General features: G+C 40.0%; 2 protein-coding genes across 10 annotated transcripts in view; both read left to right on the top strand.

The window, feature by feature from the left end:
* hydin (HYDIN axonemal central pair apparatus protein) overlaps window positions 1-1,368 on the top strand; it is a 182,219-nt gene extending 180,851 nt beyond the window's left edge. For all 7 annotated transcript variants that reach the window (XM_047349154.1, XM_047349195.1, XM_047349179.1 and 4 more), the window contains exon 90: window positions 1,003-1,368. In XM_047349154.1, the coding sequence (XP_047205110.1) occupies window positions 1,003-1,221 (219 nt within the window). In that variant the 3' untranslated portion in view covers window positions 1,222-1,368. The remainder of the gene's footprint in view (window positions 1-1,002) is intronic.
* A 2,046-nt stretch (window positions 1,369-3,414) lies between these two features.
* The window catches only part of necab2 (N-terminal EF-hand calcium binding protein 2), a 231,945-nt gene continuing 208,894 nt past the window's right edge, over window positions 3,415-26,465 (top strand). Inside the window, exons 1-2 of one of the 3 annotated variants that reach the window (XM_047345697.1) lie at window positions 3,415-3,808; window positions 6,772-6,796. In XM_047345697.1, the coding sequence (XP_047201653.1) occupies window positions 3,482-3,808; window positions 6,772-6,796 (352 nt within the window). In that variant the 5' untranslated portion in view covers window positions 3,415-3,481. The remainder of the gene's footprint in view (window positions 3,809-6,771; window positions 6,797-26,465) is intronic. The other 2 variants (XM_047345707.1, XM_047345691.1) reach the window with 2 other exon arrangements.

Here is a 26,465-nt window from a genome sequence, read left to right as displayed (position 1 = left end):
ACCACAACTCAAACTCAAAATTAGCCTGGAGTTCTTGTCTCCTTACAACAACATGGCCTCTCACATTAGTAAAGACATGCTTCTCCTGGTGTACTTAGATATTCATTTAATTTTTTTTCTGGGATCAGGCAGAGTTAATCACATGGCTTGTTTTAGGCCCTGTTCAAACCAGGCACAAACATCCGACTCATCCAATCATCCATTCATGTTCTATAGCCACTTAAGCCTTGCTGGGTTGACAGGGGTGTTGTCTTTCTCCCATGGGCAAGAGGCAGAGTGGACTTTGGACGGGTCACCAGCCCCTCACACGGCTGTCTATCTAGCAACAGAGCTAGATGAATTCTGATACGATGAAAGCTGGCTGCAATCAGCTAAAACTAGAACTTGCAACATTTATACCGAGAGGTTTGTTTCATTTCTTTTGAAAACAATTATGCTGTAAATATAATTCAGATATAAATACAAGATTTAATTTGGATTATGTCTGTTTAAAGAATAAGTGTAAAAATTATTTGGCCCTCATACATAGTTTGCCCCTGCATTTCATGCCTATTTATGACTGATTTACAAAAATATTAGTAAGCATGCTGATCACCTTTTTGTTGCTCAACAGGGTGTTTGACGTGGCTACATGTAAATATTTAGGGAGAATGCCTAATTGGATCTGTCAGGTGGGATTTTGACACGTTGTGAACGCTTGTGCTTAAAGCTGTCCACTTGTGTCCACTGAGCCCCCAGGATGCATGTTGGTGCTAGGTCTGAAGAGGTCCACAGATTGTGGTATTTATGGGTTTAATTGTCACAGATCCTAGCTTGACTCCCTTATGAGAATTTCCTCCATTATTCTTCAAACTGAGATCACTCTGACCATGTTCTACTGCCTGCTGATAAGTCCTTGACATTGCTTTAACTTTTGCATATTTGCCAACTATAAACAACTTATTCTGTTTTGCATGCATGTCTGTAAATTATGTAACCTAAGGATATTTATGTTGCTCCTAGGTTGACAACCCCTGCTTTACTGTCAAAGCGGTGAACAGCATTCCCTCTAAAAAGACACAAAACATCCTGGTGTCCTTTGAAGCTCCTACAGGGGGACCTCCTGGACCATGGTTTGGGAAGATGACCATCTGCAGCCAGCACTCAGAGGACCACTGCAAGCCATGTTCATGGGTCTACTACCTAAAGGGCCAGCGACCCCAGTCTTCTTTGGAAACATAAAGAGAACATCCGAACAGACAGCTATGCCTTCATTTTTCAATTTAACTTAGGTTATCTCTATCTTATGTGTTGGAATTTTAGATTGTTTTGAACCTGGAGTCTAAATGTTGATGCCAAAAATGTAAAATACATTTCTCTTGACTGCGACTTTGAGCTTTGTTTTGTTTCAAAATATGTTTTCATAATTTATTCATAATTATTATATTTATTCATAAATATATGAATAAATATAAATTCTGCAGAGAACCACTTCCTGTCATTGCATTTTCATTTCCACATGGGGGCAATCATGTCAAGTGACTGGATTTAAATTTTGATGCTCCACAGATGTGTCCAAGAAAAGAGTCTTACTTGACTTTTCTGCTTTTTGGTCACTCCATCACCTCAGCAGGACCTAATTCAGCCAAACCAGCTCTTTGTTCTGTTAGACACGCAGCACACTGAAGCAAAGGCTCACTACCTGGCGGAAAGGGCAGAGCTGGGGGAGTCTTTCATTACCAAAGGTTAGATGTGTCACATCAGACATGCACTGCACACAAACCTCTAATGAGGAGCTGGGGTGACAGTTCAGGAGACACTCCTATTTCCTGGATGATGCAAAATCCTCTGATCCTCCCTATGGGAAGAGCTTCCTGCTGTTGATGTTCAAAGGTAAAGTAATATTTATAAGATTGGACATTAAAACAGAGACAAAGCAAAGCCCTTGTTGTACATCAGTTGATGCTTTTGGACAAGAGTCCCAAAGGAAGGATAATAGTCCTGCTTCTTCAACAGATGAAACGATTTGTTCCTTCAGAAATTACTGACAAAAATACAAACCAAGCAAACTATGGTTCAATCCACAGAAAAGATGGAATCTCTCAGACAAAACAAAAAATATATAAAAATAACTGAAACCTCTTTAATAACAAAATTACCTCAGAAGCTGCATGAAAAACAGCTTCAAAATCAACGTAGTCTAGCATAAAATATCCATAAATAAATTACATACATTCATTATATTGAAACAGTAAACGGTGTTATAAAATTAGTAAGGAACCAATTAAGTATAATTTTGAGACCTTACAGTTGATTAAGATTGTTCATGTCTAACATTTTATTTTAAATCATTTATCAAGCATTTCTAACACAATTTAACCAGTTTCAGACCTTCATTGAACTTCTGTCTTTTAAACAGGTTGTTTCAGCCTTGCTAATTTTGATTGTGGCAAACATTTAGACTCATTTAAAATGTAAAAAAGTACTTTATTTTCTATTATTCAATGTGCATCTCAATAAATGAATATCACTCAAGTTAAAATAACTCACAGAGTGCTATATTCCAAGCCTTGAATAAAAAAGGGGTCTACTGAGAAGTATTTGCATGTCCTCTTCAGCATGTGCTCCTAAAACTAGTTTTGTGCTCCTTTTGGATCTCCACTCTTTCTCCAGCGTTTGTGAAAATGTACTTTCATCTTAAAATAGGACTTTGGACCAGTCTTGGTCTTTTCTCCTTACCCCAAGTAAAACATTCCTGATATGTCTAGTTTGGGAGTGGTTCAAGACAGCTGTAACCCATACCCTGGATACAACCGAGTGCAGTGACTCTTGAAGATGCCGTGCTATTTCCTTCCACTCAACTTTCCCTTAATATGCCTGGATACATCACTCTATCACCAGCCAGCTTCTTCAACATTGATGTTTTGCCGCTGACACATCTTTGAAATCAGCAGCCTTTCCTCTGATTGTTTAGACCAAAAAGATATTTTTATTGTCATTTTGTAATATTCAAATTCCCTGGGAAACTAAGTTTTAGGTGTTTATTAGCTGTAAAGCATAGTCAGCAAAATAAACAGCAATTAATGCTTGCCATATATCAGTATATGTATAATTGATGTATTTAAAAAGAAAAGTTCATTTTTTAAATTAAATTACTGAAATTAATAAACTTTTTGATAATATTCAAATTCATTTGTTGTAGTTGTTGCTTTTGGCCAGGAGTCCCAAAGGAAGGATGTTAGGTTTAGTTTAGTTTAATTAATTAGCTTGATGGCAAGAGGAAATGATTTTTTTGTAACCTAAATGACCAATAAATGTGTTCTTTATTCACAAAAATGTCATTCTGTAGAGATAGTAGAAAATATATTTGCTGGGTGGGTGCATGGGTGTGTTTTGGGGTGGGTGTTGTGATGTAACAGGGGAAGTGTTAGGGGGAGAGGAGGGGGTGGGATCTTCTCTCTCTCCCCCATAGGGCGCAGCATGAGCGCTCCGCAGTAAAAGGATGTGCGAGCAGGCAGCGCGGTACTGTAGGGACGGGGTCCACAAGCTGCTGAACAAAGAACAAGCCAAACTTCGAGCCCAGGACAACCGCGAGCAGCCGAAACCCGTAGCCGGTCAGGACAGCGAGTCCGCGACGGCAGCGCAGTCCGGAAACAGCGGCGCCCAGCCCGGTGGAATCGACGGGCTCGTCCGCTGGATCGTCACCAAAATGAGCGACAACAAGAACATCTCCAGCCGGGAGTACGCCTCCAGCAAGGAGGAGGTGGCCGTGGCTCAGGAGCAGTTCTTTGCCCCGGAGCCACGGAGAGGCATCTCGGTCATCCTGGATGTGAGTATAAGCGGCAGATTGGGCGGATGGGTGGGTGGCTGAAGACATCCAGAGCGCGCTGCGCACTTACGCACCGACAGTTTCAATGCCAGTTCACTTTCGGTCTGCACCCTTCTGCTCATCAACCCGTGTTGCCTGCACAGAAGTACCTCCCAGCCAGCGCAGTGTGTGATTTAGGTCAGCTCATCAATACAACCAAATTCGTTTTTATTTTTTAAAATTTCCATATAAAATAAAATACCTGCATATGTTGCGGATATATGCAAGTAGGACGAAAGAACCTTGCTTACTGGAGGATATAACTTTAAATAATTAATGTTTTACAACTAAAGTCTCAAAATAAAACTTGGAAGAAATCTTGGTTCTTCGAAATGTGGTTTTCCTCTTGAATATTTATCAGCAGTCATGGTGAAAGAACTAGATAGTGTAGCTTTATTTCCTATTTTAACCCTGTTTTTATCACAGCTTTAGTTTGATATTTAGTGCTCTGCATGACATCTGGCTGACACGCTGCTTTAAACTCATTCTAACATTTATATTCCGGATTTCTGCCTCACCTTTACTTCTGAAATGTTAATTGTTCTGCCATTTTCCCAAAATTTTGACCCCCAACGTTATTATTGCAGGGAAGCCTCACACCAAAGTGGTTTCCCAGTGGGTCTGTGTGCTCACATATTCCTGCAGCATTTCTCCTCATTACACCTGCTTCCTTGGTTTTTGTTTGTTTGCATTTGACTTTATCATCATCTTAATACGTTTCTTACTATTCTTCAAACTTTCGTCTTTCATTTTTTTCTCTTTCTCCTCTCTTCAGAACATCCGTTATTAATAAGGTTAGGAGATGCAGCAATTTTCTCACCTACTTCCTGGTGCTGCTGCCTCCAATTTCTACATTTATTCAATCTTTTTCTGCCCTTTCTGATTTTAACTCTGGGTCTTTATTGTAACTCCTTACAAACACATGCCACCTTCACACCGTGACACCTTTCTCCCCCTTTCCAAAGTGTTTCTGCCTCCAAACAGCTCCAGATCTGGCTGTTTTCTGTGGATCTGAGTGTGCCCCAGGGTGCAGCCGGGCAGCAGAACAATGCAGAACAGCTTGCTGTTTGTAGCATGGCTCTGCTCAGTGGTAATGAGTTTCACTTTGGCCTGTTCGTGGATTCAAGAATCCACCTCGTAATTTTAGAAATACTAATCTTGCAATGCCAAAGTGTCGTAATTAGCTCCTCTGTATGAGTTGTTTAGCAGTTGAAAATAGTTTTCTGGTGTTTTGTATAGGCTGATGTGATTTTAGTTCGCAGATTTTATATTTAAAGCCTGAGAAACCATAAATTCTGGACTTTATTGTTTATATTTTAAAATTGGCTAAAATGAATGATACGTTTTGAAAATTGAGAATGAAAAGGGGAATTTTTACATGAAAAACGTGTAGGAAACTGGATTTCTTTGTATATATTATTTTTATTTTAAAGGAATGGTTAGTGATGATCCAGTTTGTCACAATACTTTGTTTTATTTCTGTCTGCCACTTTTCCCATTTTGTCCTTTGCTGCTGCTCACTTTATGTTTCCGTCTTCCCTTCTGTTTCTTGTTCAGCCGTTCCCCTCAGCAGGATCACTTCATATATCTCTCAGAAAAAACTGATGAACATACCAGACTTGACATTTTCAGTTCCACAGTGGGAGGAAGCCTTTACTAAAGCTATACATTTTGCTATTGTGGTGCACCACCCGTACACAGTACATAAGCAGTCAGCTGTAGATTGGTGAAGTTGTTTAAGTTTTTTATTCTAATGAACTTCAGGTCCTGGAGTTTCTCACACAAGCCTTAATAATAAACAGCTGCCCCCTTTCAGACAGGCAACATTAGAAAAGAAAACACTGAATGGTTGATTAGTGACCTCATTGACATTATTTCCACTGGGCAGAATTAGTATTCTTCTCTTTTCTTTTAACATAGTAGCCTAAAATATCTCCTTGGTTTGTTTTTTAGGGAATAACAAGAATTTTACCATCTTGGGGCATATGAAGAGTTTCCATTTCTAATCCAGGCTTAATATATCTTGTGGTTAATTGAAAACTAGACACCATTTCAGTTAAGGTTGGTAGACTTTTCTTTGGAGGGAAACCTTTATTTTTCAAAAGAGTATACACTTTTAATCTTCGCCACAGCTAAGGCCCTTTACACTGTAAAACTACCATTGGGGATTTGGTGCAATGAGTCTGTCAAAATAACTATAGCAATGTTTTGGAATTTATGCTTTGAGATTAATATTATTTTTTTTATATCCTTTATTTTAGTAATAATAACACTGAAAATTGATGGATGATCATATGAACAGTTGGTTTAGAAACAGAAAAGGAAAGCTTGAATTCTGCCATTCATGTGGCTATGGAGCCAGGTGATGCTGACACGTACCACCTGCCTGAGTATTGCTGCAGACCATTTAAGTCCTTTGATGGAAATGGTATTTATAATGATGTCTGTGGCCAGTTTTAGCAGAATAAATACCCCTGCCACAGCATTAAAACCAAAATTCACGGACTGTTTAAGGAGTGCAATGAAAAATGTGACGCTTTGACTTGGCCTCCAAATTCCCCAGAAGTCAAACCATTTGGGCGTCTGTGGGATGTGCGTGAAAAAACAAGCCACACCCCCAAAATACAGGACTTAAAGGATCTGCTGCTAACATATTGGTGTCAAATAGCTCAGCACAAACTCAGCCTCCATTGGAGGTCATCCCTCAATGGTTGGATGTGTTTTGGCAGCGAAAGGGGAACCAACACACTAATAGTCAGGAGGTCATAATCTTATGCCCGCCTTAGTTTTTTTAATTAGTTTTTTCCTTTGACCTTAAAAAACTGTCCCGATCACTGGCTTTAAATTGATGCATTATTATTTGGCATCATTTTAGCTAAAATCGTCCCTCACACTAACTTTCCTCTCTTACCTTCTGTTCACAGATATTCAGAAGAGCCGACAAAGATGGTGAGTAAAATTAATCTAGTAACTTGTTTCCATCAACATCAAAACAAAAGACGCTTGGCAACACTGGGTGGTGTTGATTTTCTGTTTAAAGTTTACAAATGCAATTGCAAATGTATTTTAATCCAAAGTGGTTTTATTGGGAGGAATATCTTCTCTGATCTGAGCCTGAGCAGTGTACTGTTATTGGACCTCTGTGCTAGTCACAGTTTGTCCATAACAAACACCATGTTTGAACATAAGTGTGTCCATAAGTGCACTTGGCAGCAGGACACCCAAGGCCACAGATCGATGATAGACTTTGTTGCCGTGTCTTTTGTCCTGCGGCCATATGCTTCAGACACTCAGGTGAATAGAGGAGCAGCGCTGTCAACTAATCAGCACCAGGTGGTGAGTTGGATCACATGGCGGGGGAAGATGCTGTACAGACCATGTACACCCAAGGTTGTCGTGAGGGTTTGTTAGGAATGCCTTGCAGAAGACCCCAAAAGAAAGATGTTTAACTCCCACCTCCGGCCGAGCTTCAACTGCATCCCAGCTGAGGTGGGGGACGCTGAGTCCGAGTGAACCATGTTTCGCACCTCAATTGTCGGAACAGCTGCTTTTTGGTGTGGACGTAAGGTTATATCTTGTGGATATTGGGGGCAGTACCACTATACTGGCAGACTGGGGTGGTGGTTTCCTTTTTTAGGAAAGGGGATCGGGGATTCATGCTCCTTAGTCCCCCTGGTAAGATCTATTCAGGGGTGCTGGAAAAGATAGTCCGGTCAGTTGTCGAACCTCGAACTCAGTAGAAAGTATGTGTGTTCAGGGGTGTGGTGGTGGTGCAGGGGTAAAACTGCGCAACCCATATTCAGAGGCTTCAGTCCTCAACGCAGCCTCAGGTTTGAATCCCAGCCCAGGCGACCTTTGCTGCATGTCTACCAACTCTTTCCTGTCAGCTTACAGTTGAAAAATAAAGGCCACTAGTGCCGTTAAAAAAAAGAGTGAATGCAGGTTCTGTCCTGGCCGCAGAACACTGGACCACCTCCTTACCTTCACTAATGTAAATCGGTGCCACAGAGGTAGATTGGAGAGGTTGTGTTCACTGACTTGTAGTTGTAGTCGGAAAATTTAAACAAGTTAAAGAAAATACATCTACGTAATACATTTTGTGCAGGTGAAAATTTTACACAACTTTATTTTTGCATGTGTGTGAAGTTTTGGTATAAGTAAATATTTAGTTGTACAAGTTAAATTTTTTTGCCGCGCAACATATCTACCTTCATAGATGTAGTTGTTTTTATGTTTCACATATTTTTAAAATGTTCTCCAATGAACATGAAATGGTGAAACAAAAATGTGGTTCATTTATATTTTATGAATGCTAATATTTATAGTATAAAGGAGCATTTTGTATGCTTTAAAAGACCTAAGGATGGCTTATCAGCAAGACTATAAATTAATATGGTTGTCAACATCTTGCAGAGGTCTACACACCTCTGCAATGTTTTTTTATTTTGTTTCGTTGCAACCTTAAACTTAAATGTATTTCATTAGGGATTCACCTCTAAATAAACTCCAGTGCAACAAATTCCTTTAAAAAGTAACTTAATCTATAATGAATGTCCAGACTTGTTTAATTTAAAGTCGGTTTGAATACAGCTATAAAAACTGTATCATGAAGGCCAAGGAACACAGCAGACAGGTCCAGGTTTAAAGTTGTGATAAGATGTATAGCAGTGTTAGGTGATAAAATAATATCTCAAGCTTAGATCATCCCACAGAGAACTGTTCAATCCACCATCTAAAAAGACACAGTTGTTTATGTAAATTGACAGCCGAAGAAGGGAAACATTAGAGACCCAGCCAGGAGGCCCAGAGTTACTCTGGAGGAGCTGCGGAGATCCACAACGCAAGCAGAGGAATCAGCCAACAGGAGAGCTATTAGTCATGCACTATATTAATTTCGTGTTTTATGGAAGAGTGCCAAGATTACTGAATTTTTGGCAGAAAAACCAAAAGCTTTTTCCTCTGACGTTTGCCAAAGGCCATGTAGGGGACACAGCAAACATGTGGAAAGTGCTCTGGTCATATGAGACTAAAACGTAACACTGTGTGAGGTGGAAAACTAAAACCCTGAAAAGATAGTCCCTATCCTGATAAACTGTAGTGGCAACATGCAATGGGAAGGCTTTTCTTTAGCAAGGCAGAGTTGATAGAAAGATGTATAAAGCCAAATAAAGGGCAATCTCGGAAGAACCTGTTAAAGACTGCAAACACATTGAAACTGAGGTGAAGCTGTATCTTCTAGTTGAACAATGACCATAAACATACAGCCAGAGCAACAACAAAATGGTTTAGATTGAAGCATAATATGTCACAATGTCCTAAACCTAAATGTGATTAGACTGAAATTTTCTATTCACAGATTCTTTGTGTTCAGTCTGACTGAAGTTGAGCTGTTTTCAAACAAGGAATAGGCAAAATGTCAGTCTCTGGATGTGCAAAGCTGGTAGAGACTTACCCCAATAGACTTAAAGCTGCAGCAGCAGTGAAATGTGGTACCTCAAAGGAGCCGAATACTAATCACACCTCTTTGTACATTTCATTGTGTAAAATACTTTGATAACCGTACATTTTCCTTCAACTTTAAAACTAGAATTATGAAATGCACCAAAATTTGTCATTGAACATGCAATGAGCTTTCAAGCAGGCAGATGTTTAATAATCTTTTAAAGAGTTTTTGATCAATAACCGTTCCAGCTTTATGAAACTCTCTCGAAGCTTCTTTATGCACTCTGGCTGCTTATCACTTGTTTTTTGGTTCTTGACCATTTTCATCAAATAGTTTTTTTTTTGTGTTCAGCCAGAACCAGTTTATAAACTGGATGAATGACAGAACTTTTTCTGATTTTATTGAGTTTAAAATGTGAGAAATAATGAAGATAACACTGTCTCGACTGTCATGGAGCAGCAATTTAGTTCCAACAAGGTAATTCCCAAAGAGCTATTAACTGAAAACCTGGCATAGATGATCAACTGCAGAATAATGCATCTCTCTGTTTTTTACCCAGATTATTTTACTTTCTCCTAAAGACTGAACTTTTCCAAACATTCTATTTAAGATATTTTTTCTGGCCAAACACTTCTTATTTTCTCCTTAGTTTATTGCACACAATGCAATACACAATGATTAGAAAACATGTTTTGAAATGGAAAAAAAAAGCTGCCACATTTAAAAAAAACTTAAAAACCCTTCAGGAATCTTGAACTGTTATATTATTTAAAGATTAGTAGAAAATCTGGCTTCTTCTACAGAAAAGAGGCAACTGGGTTCTGTTTCAGTTTTAATGTAAAATTCTTGGTTAGTGGAAAGCTGTTGAACTCTGTCTGCTGGTGGAGCTGCTGCGGCACCCTCCATCCTGGGACACTGAAATGTTTTCAGAGGGTATTTTTGTACAATTTTGCCAGCAAGCAGCTTGTTTATATCCTCTGGCATCTGCTATTTTCTTTTCTTTTCCAGCCCATTCTTTCTTTTATCTCATTCTCAACCTCTATTTCTTGTTTTTCTATTTACTATGTGATTGTCAAAGAACAGAACTAATGAGAATTTGCCATAAAAAGCTTTCCATCGCGGCCAGATGGTCATTTGGTCTTCAAATGCGTGTTTGTTTTTGCATGTGTGGATGGGATTCTTCCTTTTTGTACTTCCAACATTTATCTCTAAATAACAAGTCAGTGTCCAGCCATGAGGGTTTAATTGGTAATAGTTATCTGTTTGAGCTGAAGCTTGCTGCTGAAGTTCAGCAAACAGAAAATATTTTTTCCCCTCTTGTCTTCCCTGCTGTGGATGACGGTCCCATCTCACTTGGGATTTGATGTGATTGTGCTTCTACAGCTCCAACTGACAACATATTAAATGCCTGCACCTAATTAGCAGCTTCTCTGATACAGAACGTTAGTTAGGACACATTTCCATTCCTGCTGATCAAATTTTCTGAGAGCAGGCCTCTCGTATAAGCAGCTCCTTCGCAAACAAGCTGTCGTATTGCGTGAGACTTTTTGATAACAGCCTCTCTGGGTGTTTCAGCAGCTCAGTTCCAGGTGAAAAAAACGTCTTTAAAAAGGCAGATGCAAGTGTGTGGGATTACTGCAACATCCGATAGACAAAAAAGATTGAGAAGTGATGATGGTTATTATGGAGAAAAGCTGTTATTTGATGTATAGTATGCAGGCTTCAGGAAAAAAAAAAACAGTGAACATGAGCCGAGAGGGAGCTATTTTTACCCTCGTGCTCTTCTCTCCTGGGAGGGGACCCGGGAACTGTTTTAATGAGAGAGTGGGAGAAGGGAGATGCTAACAGAGAGAGGAGAAATTGTTAAAAAGAAAAGAGGGTTGCAGGGGTGAGATGGGGAGGTTAGTAAGAGTAGAAGAGCCGAAAGGAGATGCAAATGAGTGCAGGAGTAAGACGTAGTATCATATATTGGGTGAGAATTCAGGTGCACTTGGCCAAAGTCCACCTGAATTGTAGCTTTACATTCATGCTTCGTATTTCATGGCTGCTGAAACTGCAAACCGAGGAGTGTGTGTGTGTGTGTGTGTGTGTGTGTGTGTGTGTGTGTGTGAATCGGAAATACAATCAGCAAACATCTTGTTGTGGAATTAAACGTTCACTGATGTTTGAATGTAGATTTCTGCATACATTTGTGATGCACCGGATGCCTGGCACACATTTTTACGCAGCTGTTGGAGTTTTTATGTAACCAGTCAGTGTTTGAAAGAGTTGCATCATTTTACAGCACTTTAGTTCGTAGTATAAACATGTAGCAGCTGCTGCTGCCGCTCAAGAGCTGTCTCTGTTATCACTGACATCATCTTAACATTAAGTTGTATTTGCATTCTGCATCTGATCAGCTTTTTGTTTTTTACTTTTTGTAAATTACTTAATTTGAACATATGTGTCAAGAATGACATTTTTTGATGTTTGTTAAATTATTCAAGAGAATACTGCCCTATTTCAGCTTTTTGCATACAACATTGTTTTATTTCTTTAAGAGGTTTTTTCTGATCTGACTTTAGGGCAAAATACTGCACAATGAAATCCGAAATTGGGTTGCGTTATAAATGAGAGCATGAAAGTGAAAAACATAAGAAAACACTGTGGCTACAACTGGAACAAGAGAGCAACATGGCAAGAAATTGTAAGTAATGCCAATAAATTTTGACCAAAAATATTTATACTTCATGAATTATCCTCTGATATGAACATTTATTGATAATTAAGTCCAGTTTCAGTAGTTTAACAGTGGGTTTGCTGTGTTTATTAAATATCTAATGACAAATATAATTTTTGAGGAATAAGGACGAATTTTAGATTTAATATTTACATTCACCGGCCACTTTATTAGGTACACCTGTCCAACTGCTCGTTAACTCAAATTTCTAATCAACCAATTACGTGGCAGCAACTCAATGCATTTAGGCATGTAGACATGATCAAGACAATCTGCTGCAGTTCAAACCGAACATCAGAATGGGGAAGAAAGGTGATTTAAGTGACTTTGAACGTGGCATGGTTGTTGGTGCCAAACGGGCTGGTCTGAGTATTTCAGAAACTGCTGATCTACTGGGATTTTCACGCACTACCATCTCTAGGGTTTACAGAGAATGGTCCAATGAGTAGCAGTTCTGTGGGTACAAATGCCTTGTTGATGTCAGAGGTCAGAGGAGAATGGCCAGACTGGTTTGAGCTGATAGAAAGGCAACAGTAACTCAAATAACCACTCGTTACAACCAAGGCATGCAGAAGAGCATCTCTGAACGCACAACACGTCGAACCTTGAGGCAGATGGGCTACAGCAGCAGAAGACCACATCGGGTGCCACTCCTGTCAGCTAAGAACAGGAAACTGAGGCTACAATTCACACAGGCTCACCAAAATTGGACAATAGAAGATTGGAAAAATGTTGCCTGGTCTGATGAGTCTTGATTTCTGCTGCAACATTCAGATGGTAGGGTCAGAATTTGGCGTCAACAACATGAAAGCATGGATCCATCCTGTCTTGTATCAACGGTTCAGGCTGGTGGTGGTGGTGTAATGGTGTGGGGGATATTTTCTTGGCACACTTTGGGCCCCTTAGTACCAACTGAGCTTCGTGTCAATGCCACGGCCTACCTGGGTATTGTTGCTGACCATCTCCATCCCTTTATGACCACAGTGTACCCATCTTCTGATGGTTACTTCCAGCAGGATAACGCAACATGTCATAAAGCACGAATCATCTCAGACTGGTTTCTTGAACATGACAATGAGTTGACTGGACTCAAATAGCCTCCATAGTCACCAGATCTCAATCCAATAGAGCACCTTTGGGATGTGGTGGAACGGGAGATTTGCATCATGGATGTGCAGCCGACAAATCTGCAGCATCTTTGTGATGCAATCATGTCAATATGGACTAAACTCTCTGAGGAATGTTTCCAGTACCTTGTTGAATCTATGCCACGAAGGATTAAGGCAGTTCTGAAGACAAAAGAGGGTCCAACCCGGTACTAGCAAGGTGTACCAAATAAAATGGCTGGTGAGTGTATATTTAGCTTCGTTCTAATTTAGGTTTAACATTGATATTTAGACATAATGTTTAAATTTAAATTAAATCTGAACTGAAATTCAAGTTTATATGTAATATTTAGACTTATATTATTTAAAATTTGAAATGTGTTTCATTTATATATTTTAGGATATTTTCGATGCAACCAAGTGGGTAAAGATTACTTATTTTAATCTGTTTATTCTCAAATGTTAGGAAAGTATCATACATGAGAGAAAAAGTGAGCTTGATACTGAACATTATAGAAATGTAAGGAAACAATATAAATGTTTAAATTAAGTTTTTAAATTTGATGCCCCACTTTGCTTTTGCTTCTTTCAAGGAAGATGCTAAATTTTAAGATGTTGCACTATGATAAAATGAGGAATGGATGAAGTACCTCCTACGCCAGAAGTGTCAGTACTTGTTCAGCTATTGTCTAAATGTCAATTCAGTTAACTTTTTCTGAAAACAACTGGAAATTAAAATGCAAATCCAAACATCAAAATACTTGTCTAAATGTTTGAAAAGGCCACCTTGAAGTATTTAGCTTGAAGGAAATGACAGATTAAATGTCAGTTATGTTTTGGTGTTTGCTTCATTTTTAGGGATAAATATCATCGAAAACCTTCTTTTCAGCAACATGTCAAATCCAAATTTTAACTCAGGTTCAGTAGTTACACATTAAATTTGAATAAAAGCAGTTGATTTAATGTCACAAAACCATATTTCTTGTTCTTGTTTAGTTCTGTTCCTTCTGGAAGGTCAGTGTGACTGCTGTAAAATGTGTTCTCCAAAATAATTTCACCAAAGTGAAGCTGCTGTTTGAAAATGATGAAAGGAAGTTCCTGGTGTCTCTGTTGGCTGCTCAGCTGAAGGCAATCTGATGAAGCAATCAATGAAAACACCTGTGCAGAAGAACCATCACCAACTGGTCAGCAGTCCCCCTAATGTCACTTGCTGAAATCACAGTTTATTTGCAACTTCTTAAGGTATGTTTAATGTTTCTAAGTTTCTGTCCTCTTCTTTGTGATTCTCAGCCCTCTGCTGATTATTGCCTCAGTGTTTGTCATAAAGACAGAAGGCCAGTTGCGTTTAGGGAGGCCTGTTTGTCCCTTCTTGTCAATACACAGACATGACAGCTTAAAGCAAAGATGCAGCTGCGTAGCCACAAAGTTACAGTAATGAAACGGACCATCTTCCTTTGGCTTTCATTTCTAGACGATTAATGTCTCAGCTTTGAATTTTATAGGTCTGGTTCATTGTGGTCCCTTAGTTTCTTGTAGCTTGTTGAATCAGCCTAATTGAGTTATTGGATATTTTTTGTGGTGTATCTCTTTCTTTGAATAAATCAGGATTTAGGATCAGCTGTAGCTCTATGGTACAGGTATCCTTTTTATTGCTCTAGTCCTGTACAGTCATAACTCTGTGTCATTCCTTAATTTGAAAGTTGAAGTCAGTCTCAACTGGTGTAGTTAATCATCAGTGCTCTTCTATAGGCTCTGTGTGTTGTGCTGAGGTAATCTCAGCATTAAGACAATATTTTAATGCTAGTTTTTCTGTTCATCTTTCCTAGACAGTTTGGCTCCAGATCTTTTTTGAAAATGTTCTAATTTTGCAGTTGTTGTCTTTTAATTTGTCTTTGTTTAATATCTTTATAATTTAGAAACTACCATATGGCATTCAGCCTGAGCAGACATAAATAACTTTAACCAGTCTTTATTTGTGTGTGGAGGGGGTGTACCTGTCAATGTTTGGTCCTTGTTTCACATTAAAACCTGGAAAAATAATCAGTTCATATGCGAATAAATTCGCTTTTACTTAATCTTGAGGTTTTAATCCCATATAAATACGGGAAATGTTATTTTATACTTGTTTTTATACAATGTTTTCCCTGAAGTAACCCAGTGATGGCTATAGCTGTTGAACACAAGCAAGGTGAGGTGAAGAGCCTCAAACAGAAGTAGCTGTGAAACAACAGTCTCTGCGGCATTTGAAGGAGGAAGACTTTAAAAAAACAAAGTGGAGGGAAGCTGAGGACAAAAGTTATGAGTGAAAAGAAGGAAAAAGTGAGAAAATGCAGGCTGACTGGTGCCAGAGCTGTAAAGATGAAGCAGACTGCTGATGGGTTTTGAGTGTTTTGTTTATCCAACAGAAGCGAAAAGTATAACAACGCTAGATGGATAAGGTCTGTACATTTTTCAAGGACAGTTAGAAATCTGCTGGACATAAAATGTCAATTGTCTCCTTTTAATTTGTGAAATAGTTTTTTTTTTTTTCCAAAATGCCAAAACAGTCAGTCAGTCATTTTCTACCGCTTATTCCATAGTGGGTCGCGGGGGAGCTGGTGCCTATCTCCAGCAGTCTATGGGCGAGAGGCGGATACACCCTGGACAAGTCGCCAGTCCATCGCATAAACTTGAAACTATCAGGAAGTAATTAACAAGCTTGTGAGGCTGTGTGTGAGTTTCTCCGACAGACCGGCTTGGTATCAGCCAGCTGGTTCCTCAGTTTGTCAGTTCATCTGCTTGTCATAACCCTCAAAACTTGGACTAATGGCCCAAGAAAAGTGCTGACTGAGTTTCAGCGCCAGGCTGTTTCGGAGTCGCTCTGATTGGAACATGGAGATGAGCAGCCTCTGACTACTGTACGTCTTTCATTTTAGGACCTTTTATCTATCCGTCTAAACAAGAATATTAAATTTTTTTTTTCTTTCTGTAATTAAGAAATTGAAACTGACATACAGGTACATCTTCAAAAATGTGTTTAACTTCCTGAAAAAATAGTTTCCGGAAGTGAAACTCAGATCTTACATAGATCCATTACACAGAATGAAACATTTCAAGCATTTATTTCTTGTAATCTTAACAATTATGTCTTACAGATAATGAGAATCTAAAATTCATTATGAATATTACAGAATAGGGCTGCACGGTGGTGCAGTTGGTAGCATTGTTGCCTTGCAGCAAGAAGGTCCTGGGTTCGATTCCCGGCCGGGGGTCTTTCTGCATGGAGTTTGCATGTTCTCCCCGTGCATGCGTGGGTTCTCACCGGGTACTCCAGCTTCCTCCCACAGTCTAAAGACATGCCTGTTAGGTTAATTGGTCTCTCTAAATTGCCCTTAGGTGTATGAATGAGTGTGTGCATGATTGTATGTGTGTTGCCCTGCGAAGGTCTGGCGACCTGTCCAGGGTGTACCCTGCCTTTTGCCCATAGATTGCCCCGTGACCCACAATGGAATAAGCGGTAGAAAATGACTGACTATTACATAACAATAATTAAAAAAAGCATTTTAATGTATAGTATGTATATTTTTAAATAATGTAATGGCATTATTATGGCCTACACAATCATTAGGAAGACTGGTGATAGATGTCCTGAAGACAGTCATTGAAACCCTCGACAAGGAGGGCATACCACATCAGGCCTTTTCTGGTTGTTCAGAGTTCTGTTTCCAAACATATTTGTAGAAAGTCAAGTGGAAGGAAAAAGGTGTACTAGCAACGGGGTGACTGAAGCCCTGAAATGATTGTCAAGCTAAATCCATTCAGGCTGAGGCTGTAGTCAGGGCATTAAGAGCAACCACACACAAACAAATCCCACATGCAGGAGTACCGATTCACGTAAAATCATTGTGACACTGAGGGAGTGGAAGAGCACATGAACACAGCATTGCACGCACAAGAGAGTAATGACTTCGGTAGCGGCTGGTACCGTCAACAAAGCAAGTATGGCTGATAGAAAGCGCTCAAAAGTATGGGTCCACTTTTAAAAATGCGTTGCACATTACTCTCACTGCAATATTGTGTTGCAAAGTTCGAGGGGAGTGGCAGGAACACTTCTAATCTGAGGAAGCTCTTGGTTAAGCACAAGCTCAAGGCTGAAGAGCACACAATTTTTGTCAGCCTCAGATCTACGGCTACAACTCCTGCCTTCGGCACCGTTAGCACGCCTGTATCCGTTAGCGACTCATCGTTTGCAGCCAGCAACATAGGAGAAGAAATGTTTGAAACAAGATGTTACAATAAAAAACAGCTGGATGTTGTTTTTATATATTCATTAACGTTTATATACTGAGAAATAAATATTTTAAATTGAAATATTTTTATTTTATTATTAAATGAATTAACATTTACTGCCAAATAAACACACAGAAAAGTACAGAAAACTGGTACCATTGAGTACCGTTACAGATTCCCAGGTACTGGGTATCAGTACTGTCACGGTGAGGTTTTGGGATGGACCGTAGCACAGACAAGAGCTTGGCAGCAGCATTCCGAATAATCTTCAGCTTTATTCAAAGTTACAAGCGTAACCAAATCACTGCAGGTAAAGCATAGATCCAAAACTTACATCTGAAGGAACATGGTATACATGGCAGTAGAGGGTAGACCCGAGTTGTGTAACGAGAGGAACCAGCAAAGGACAATGAAACAAAACCAACTAATATACTGAGGGAGAACAAAGGCAGGTAATCAAAGGAACTAAGAACAGGTGAGACAAGGTGGCAGAAGGAGCAGGTGAACCTAATAAAATTAAGCACGAGGAAAGGGACTAATTAACACAACAGTGAGCAGACCTAATTGAAACTATAGACCAAGATAAATAAAGCATAAAAATCAAGAATAAACATGAACTAAAGGAAACTGAGAAAACGGAGGAACACAACAACCTAAGAATTAGCAACACCATAAAGAAACCCTGACTACAAAAGTAAACAAACCTAAAGCACACTGACTGAATAGACTGGAAGGGAAGCAGAGAACATGAGAACTAGAATGTAAACAAACAAAATATAAACAATAAGTAAACACAACCTAACCAGAGCGGCTGGAGAATAGAACTAAACTAGAGGAACTAAACGAGAAAGGACTACAACTAGGAAAGGAACTAACACAGAGAAAATAAGACTAGTAACCTAGTAGAATATAAAAGAGGACAAATACCCAACCATAAATAAACACAAAGATACTAAATGGGAAACTGAACTAGGAAATACAAGGAAACCAGGGCACTACAATAAATAATAATAATAATACAGAGAAAACCATACTAAGTCAAAAATAAGAAAGCAACAATAACCAAATGAGCAATGAACAAGGAGGGTGACAACACTAGGGGGGAAATAAACAATCAGGAGTGAGAGGAAGTAACCAAAACAACCACGACTACCAAAATACTAAATATAAACATAAACAGTGACTAAACACAACAAAGTCCAAACCCTGACAAGTACTGTATCGGTTCAAATGTTAAAGGTATCCATCCCTATGCACAGATCAGCATATTGTAATGCTTTTAAATTAGGCTTATTAGGGATTTGATGATTTCCATGACTGGATTGTCAGAATGAGAAATAAACAGAACGGGTTGAGAATGAATTGTCATTTTGAAGTGTGTTACTGTGACTCTTCACCAGCTGGAACATTGGCTTTGTCTGCTGGCAGATCTGCTGGTCTTCAGTCAGATTTGTGTCATGTGTATCTAATTACCTGCAGTCTTTAATCACTGAACAATGCTGCTAAAAGATCCCTGAGAGGCAAGGGAGACGGATGAGCTGACAGGAAGCAAGCTCTCTCAGAGCCACCAGAAAAATGTCTAAAATGAGCTCTTACGCTAAAATAAATACACATTTAAGTAAAAATACCTAATACTGACACTGTTGACTCTGCTACGTTCTTTATTCTGTTTTAAAGAAACAACGAGCTGAGTCAAGATTAAAGTTATATTTGTTATTTAAACATCAAGACAGAAGATGAGTGTAGTTACCAAATATGGAGTTTGTCCTTGACCATGTAGGAACTCTACCTGTGAATATGTGAGCATTATGTGAGGACGTCAAGCTGACCTAACTGAATATGAATTGTGATGAAATTACTTTGTTTGATCTAAAATTTGTTAAATATGCTGCAGGACAGATGTGATGGATGCACTGAGGGTGGAAAAAAATGGTTTCTGCACAGGTTATGTAAGAAACCGTGACAGCAGGTGAATGGGGAAGGATTGCTGTCCTAGTCTTCTGGATTTGGATCAAAGACCAAACGTTAAGATGCTCTTTGAAGACATTTTTCCTCACCTGATGCTTTTCTGCCCTTCACTGTGCCAGGATCAAATCCTGTTTTTTTCCTTAGCTTTTGGTCAGTTTATGTAGTGGGATATTAGCAGAAGAAACCTTAGTAATGTATAGATTGATTTCACACAGAACAGTATATTTTGAATGTTTATTTGTTATTTTTGATGATTGTGACTTCACTAAGTTTCCCTAAAAAGGAGAATTCACATGAAATATAAAAATGTTTATGGCCCTACCCAATGATGGGGAAGACTGTTGACTTATTGTCCTGCAGACCTTCATTGACACCACAAAAGGTTATCACTGAAGAAGCTGGTTGTTCAGAGTGCTCTATCTAAACATATTAATGGAAAGTTAAGTGGAAGGAAAAGGTTTGATTAAAAAAGGTGCAGGGATAACTGAAGCTTTGAGAGGATTGTGAAGCAGAGACCATTCAAGGGTTTAGGGAAGAGTCGAAAAACATCAACCGGTTCTTTAAGAGCCACCACACACAAATGAATCTAGGACATCCGGGTTTCTTGTCTAACACCGCTCCTGAAACAGAGACATCAAAAGTGTCTTTCCGAGACTAAGGAGAAAATGAACTGGCCTTTTGCTCAATGGTCTTTTTCTTTGATTAAAAAAAAATTTAAAACCAAAGTTCCAGAGTCTGGAGGAAGAAAGGAGAGGCACAAAATCAACTAACCTAAACCCCATAGATAATCCATGGAGTATTGACAAGAGGACAATGAAGCAGAGCCAACAGTGCAGACAAGCTAAAAGCCATTATTGAATCGATTTGGACTTCCGGAACACCTCAGCAGAACCATAGGCTGATCGCCTTTATGTTACCCTGCACTGATAAAGTAATGCATGGGAAAGGAGCCCCGACCAAGAAATAAGTACGTATACTGTCCTTAATACATGGAAATAATTTGGAGGCTAACATTTCTGTACTAAATCTCACTTTTTGTTGGTCTTGATAGATCTTGATTTTTATTTATGGTTTTCATTAGATGCAGGTCATAACATTTACAGAAATAAATGTTTGAAATACCTCTGTGTGTGTGTGTGTGTGTGTGTGTGTGTGTGTGTGTAATGAATCTGAGTTTAACACTTTAAATAAATAAAAAAGAATTTACCTTTTTTTAAAATATTAATACGCCTAGAACTGGAAGACAGACTCAATGGGATAAGGCCACATTCCAAACTATATCAAGTATCTGCAGAATCAGAAAGTCCCAATTTGTATTTTATTTTAAGCAAAGCAAAAAAACATATTATTCTTCAGATTTATCATTCAGGTGTATTTTTAAATGTACCTTTTTAATTTACCTTTCCTATCTACGTTTTGATTACCTCCCTTTTTTATTGTTCTGCTGGGGGAGTTCAACGCCCATGTGGGAAACAACAGTGACACCTGGAGAGGTGTGAACGGGAGGAATGGCCTCCCCGATCTGAATCCGAGTGGTGTTTTGTTATTGGACTTCTGTGCTAGTCACGGATTGTACATAATGAACACCACGTTCAAACATAAGGGTGTCCATCAGTGCACTTGCCACCAGGACACCCTAGGCAGGAGGTCAATGATTGACTTTGTTGTCGTATCATCAGACCTTCAGCCGCATGTTTTGGACACTTGGGTGAAGAGAGGGGCTGAGCTGTCCACTGATCACCACCTGGTGGTGAGTTGGATCCGCTGGAGGAGGAGAAAGCCGGACAGACCTGGCAGGCCCAAGCGCATAGTGAGGGTCTGCTGGGAACGCCTGGCAGAGCCCTTGGCCAGGAATGTATTCAACTCTCACCTCCGGGAGAGCTTTGACCAGATTCCAGGGGATGTTGGAGACAGAGTCCGAGTGGACCATGTTGTCCGCATCTATTGTCGATGCTGCTGCCTGTAGCTGCGGCCATTAGAGAGACTAAATGGACATCCTTCAATCAAACGAGGTGTGAAACTTTTAACAGGTGGGGCGGGACTTCCGGTGGCGCAACCGTATGTCGTCATTAACCGGATGTTGTCATCACAAGGGGACGAATCTAGAACCCACCAATTAAAACAAGAGGGATGCGTTTAAGGCTGTTATTATTTCATTGTATTATTTTACTGTATTATGTAATTGTATGTTTTTAGATGTTTTTACATCTAAAAAAAACTTGCAGTTTCTCCACTTTAAAAGGTACGCTCACTTAATTCAGGCGCGTCACACGAAATTCTGATAAAAAGAGAACCTGACAGGATTGTAAATTCTGTGCTCAGTATGTTGTTTCCAAATTAGAAATGCATTCGACAGCTAAAAGTCTTTGTTTGGAATCATGAGAGACTCCATTTGGTAAAATGGATGATAATTTTAGTTACCTTAAACTTTTCTTTTTTCATCTTAGAGCAATAGTTATTGATGATTTAGAAAAAACAGTCATCCTGTAACTGCTGCCTCGTCCTTCTGATTCAAAGTCTTCTCATCCCACGTGGGAGGCGGAGGATGTATCCTGTAGGTTTGGTCTATGTTAAACGTCACAAGAAACTGAAAAAAAAAAAAAAAAGTTAAAAAGTCCTTAGACATGTTACTGTTTATTGAATTAAGCCAGACATCCGCAGCTGTTTCTTGTGGATTGCCTCAAAGTCTTCACACCGACTATTCGTAAAGTAATTAAAGCGACAGTGCTCCTTCCCTGTCCATAGTGTTGAGCAATGTCTCAGACAATCCACATCCACTGTTTATTGAATTAAGGCATCTGCGGTTTTTGCTGAGGTGTATCGGGGGTGTGACCCTGGCGTAACCCTGGACGCTAATTGGTTGTCGTCATTAGGGGGCGAATCTAGAATCAACCAATTAAAAACAGAGGGATGTGCTTCAGTGTTTGTTTTAAATACTAGCAGAAAATGCTGCAATTTACTTGCAACATTCGCTGGAAAAGAACACTCGTTGAACAATGGTTAGAATTAAGAAAGTTTTTCATCAAACCGGGGAGAAATGCAAGGCGTGCCGAGATGATGAACAATTACACAGACTCAGGTCAACTACTGTTGGTCAACTACAGGGGTTGGACAATGAAACTGAAACACCTGTCATTTTAGTGTAGGAGATTTCATAACTAAATTGGACCAGCCTGGTAGCCAGTCTTCATTGATTGCACATTGCACCAGTAAGAGCAGAGTGTGAAGGTTCAATTAGCAGGGTAAGAGCACAGTTTTGCTCAAAATATTGAAATGCACACAACATTATGGGTGACATACCAGAGTTCAAAAGAGGACAAATTGTTGGTGCACGTCTTGCTGGCGCATCTGTGACCAAGACAGCAAGTCTTTGTGATGTATCAAGAGCCACGGTATCCTACGGTAACATGTCTGAGGACTTTTTAACTTTTTTTTTTTTTTTTTTCAGTTTCTTGTGACGTTTAACATAGACCAAACCTACAGGATACATCCTCCGCCTCCCACGTGGGATGAGAAGACTTTGAATCAGAAGGACGAGGCAGCAGTTACAAGATGACTGTTTTCTCTAAATCCTCAATAACTATTGCTCTAAGATGAAAAAAGAAAAGTTTAAGGTAACTAAAATTATCATCCATTTTACCAAATGGAGTCTCTCATGATTCCAAACAAAGACTTTTAGCTGTCGAATGCATTTCTAATTTGGAAACAACATACTGAGCACAGAATTTACAATCCTGTCAGGTTCTCTTTTTATCAGAATTTCATGTGACGCGCCTGAATTAAGTAAAATAATACAATTAAATAATAACAGCCTTAAACACATCCCTCTTGTTTTAATTGGTGGGTTCTAGATTCGTCCCCTTGTGATGACAACATCCGGTTAATGACGACATACGGTTGCGCCACCGGAAGTCCCGCCACCGGAAGTCCTGCCCTACGAAGTCCCGCCCCCACCTGTCAAACGTTTCACACCTCGTTTGATTGAAGGATGGCCATTTAGTCTCTCATAAGGTCTGCGGTTCCTGTCGCGGCGTCAATCCCCGAACCCAGTGGTGGACACTGGCAGTAAGGAACACTATCAAGCTGAAGAAGGAGTCCTATCGGCTGTGGTTGGCTTGTGGGAGTTTGGTCCGCATTGCCGGCACTAAGTCGGACCTGTTCCTGGTGCATGTTGGACTCCGGCAGGGCTGCCTTTTGTCACCGGTCCTGTTCATAACTTTTATGGACAGGATTTCTAGGTGAAACCAAGGGCCGGAAGGGGTCTGGTGTGGGGACCAGAGGATTTAGTCTCATCTTTTTGCAGTTGACGTGGTCGTGCTGGCCCCCTTTAGCCTAGACCTACAGCAGGCGCTGGGGTGGTTCGCATCCGAGTGTGAAGCGGTTGGTATAAAGATCAGCTCCTCCAAGTCCGAGGCCAGGGTTCTTGACCGCAAAAGGTTGGCTTGTCCTCTTCAAGTTCGAGAGGAGTTCCTGCCTCAAGTGGAGGAGTTCAAGTATCTCGGGGTCTTGTTCACGAGTGAGGGAAGAAATGAGCGGGAGATTGACAGATGGATTGGTGCGGCTGACGCAGTAATGGAGGCGCTGTGCTGGTCCGTTGTGGTGAAGAGAGAGCTGAGCCAAAAAGCGAAGCTCTCGAATTACCGGTCGGTCATCATTCCTACTCTCAGCTATGGCCATGAACTTTGGGTCATGACTGAAAGAATGAGATCCCGGATACAAGCGGCTGAAATGAGCTTCCTCCGTAGGGTGGCCGGGCACTCCCTTAGAGATAGGGTGAGGAGCTCGGCCATCGTGGAGGGGCTCGGAGTAGAGCCGCTGCTCCTCCACATCGAGAGAAGCCAGTTGAGGTGTTTCGGGCATCCATACCGGATGCCTCCTGGACGCCTTCCTCGGGAGGTGTTCCAGGCACGTCCGACCGGGAGGAGGCCCAGGAGACGGCCCAGGACACGCTGGAGGGACTATGTCTCTCGGCTGGCCTGGGAACACCTTGGCTTCCGGAGGAGCTGGAAGAGGTGTCTGGGGAGAGGGACGTCTGGGCGTCTCTACTGAGCCTGCTGCCTCCCCGACCTGGTCCCAGATAAAGCGGAAGACGACGAGTACGAGTACAATTTTACAATATTTTCAGTTTTTTAAAATAATTTTTAAAGCTTTATGTCACACACTTTAGAGCTGTCACCCGCAGATGACAGGAAATTGGTTAGAACATTCATGGACGACTCAAGAACCACCCTGGGTTAAGCAGGAAACTGCCTGGATGCCAATGAGATGTTTAACGTTAATTTGTTTAACGTTTTTTGGTCAGTCAGATTGAACTTTGGAGCTAAGGACAGGATGCTTATTTGGAGTAGTGTGGTCAGCCATCCTGCCAGAACTATGCCATAAGCTTGCAGATGGCTACAAAATGTAGTGTTTCTCTATCGTAAAAATATCCAAATATTAGTAGCTGTGTATGTATATATTTGAGCATGTATGTGTAATTTTGACCTCTAGTGGATTAGAGAAAACCGACTTTAAATTCAAATCTGAAAAGCTGCCTCTCTGTTTATATAATGTGCCCTATATATATAATTTTCTCTTAAACTTTCTGTCATTTGTATAAAACATTTTTTAGGTACTTCTCAAACTAGAGACTGCTTTTTAACAAATTTTGGGACTAAATAAAACAGGAACTAAAAGCCCAAAGAAATTATGAGTCTAAACAAGCAATCATGAATAAAGCACTTTAATCAGTCCAACTAGATTCTTCGCTTTATTGCTGGAAATATTAGAGGCAATCACAGATCCGCTGATGTGACCTTTTCAACCACTCGCCCCCTCACACGCACATGCTCCCTCGAAACCCTCTTGAGAAACTGAACAAACAAGCAGTAATGAGATCAGGTTGGCGTTGTGCCCTAAGCATATTACAGTAAGTTTTTCTGCTGGCTGCTGTTTATTATGTGGGTGTGTATGTGTATACCCAAGGGTGAGTTGCTAAGGGATGCACTACATGAAGAGTTTTATGAAAGTTTGTATTAATTAAACAAAAAGACGGGGAATCAATCAAATTCTTAGTCATGAATTGATTTTTTTAAGTTTGTTTTTTCCATCTTCATCCGACTGGAATTCATAAAGGATTTGGTCCACTGGTTAGGCCGAATCATAACACAACAGAATGACAGTTTGAGTTTAAAAGGAAAATGGACCTTGACAAATTTAACTGTTCAGAGATGTGTTTAGTGAGTACACAAATGGTAGCGACAGTTTAACTCCCAATCAACCATAAAGCAACCTGAATGGTTCTCCATTCAGGTGTCCTTCAGGACCAACCAACAAGTGCATCTCTGTGCATTAATCTTATAATAGATTATTTTGCTTCTTTTGTGGTTTTCTGACAGTCTGATTGTTTCTTAGGCTGTTGAACCTTTGCACTAGGATAAAAGTGGTACATTATGTGTTTGAATAAATTACATTGAGCATAAATATAATCACACTAAAAAGTTAAACACCGCATAATGATGATTTTACTGAGATCGGCTGTCCATGGTTGTCAAACTGTGGTACAAGCACCACTAATTGGATAAGTGATGTTATCAAGTCAAATTTCTTCCAACTAAATTGCTAAAGCAAAGGCTTGCATCACTTTTCAGGATCTCAAGAAGGTTATTCATGCTTCTGTCACCTCTCGTCTGAACAATTGCAAAAACATTGGGCTAGATCAGCGTTTACAAATAGTTCAGAACACTTCAGCAATTTTTTAAACTAGTACAAAGAAGTATGCATAATTCAGCTCTTCACATCTCCTCCTTGGCTTCCTGTCTGTCTTTGCCGTGATTTTGAAATTATATTGCTCGCTTTTAAAGTTTTAAATGGTCTGGCTCCATCCTATCTACAGGATCTCCAACGTCCGCACACCTTTGAGAGCATTTCCATCAACCAGCCAGTTTCTCCTTGCTGTTCCGATATCAAAATTAAAATGTAGAGATGATTGAACATTCGCTGTGGCTGCCCCAAGACTGGAGAATACCATACCTCTACATGTTCACACTGTTTGGAGCATAGAATCACGTAAATGTATTTCTTTTCCCTGGCCTCAGGAATCACTGTTTATAGGCAAGCCTATCGAGAACACCA

The sequence above is a fragment of the Girardinichthys multiradiatus genome, chromosome 2, assembly GCF_021462225.1.
Source record: "Girardinichthys multiradiatus isolate DD_20200921_A chromosome 2, DD_fGirMul_XY1, whole genome shotgun sequence".
NCBI lineage: Eukaryota > Metazoa > Chordata > Actinopteri > Cyprinodontiformes > Goodeidae > Girardinichthys > Girardinichthys multiradiatus.
The sequence above is the reverse complement of the archived record's forward strand: the minus strand, read 5'-3'. Positions and strand labels throughout refer to the sequence as shown.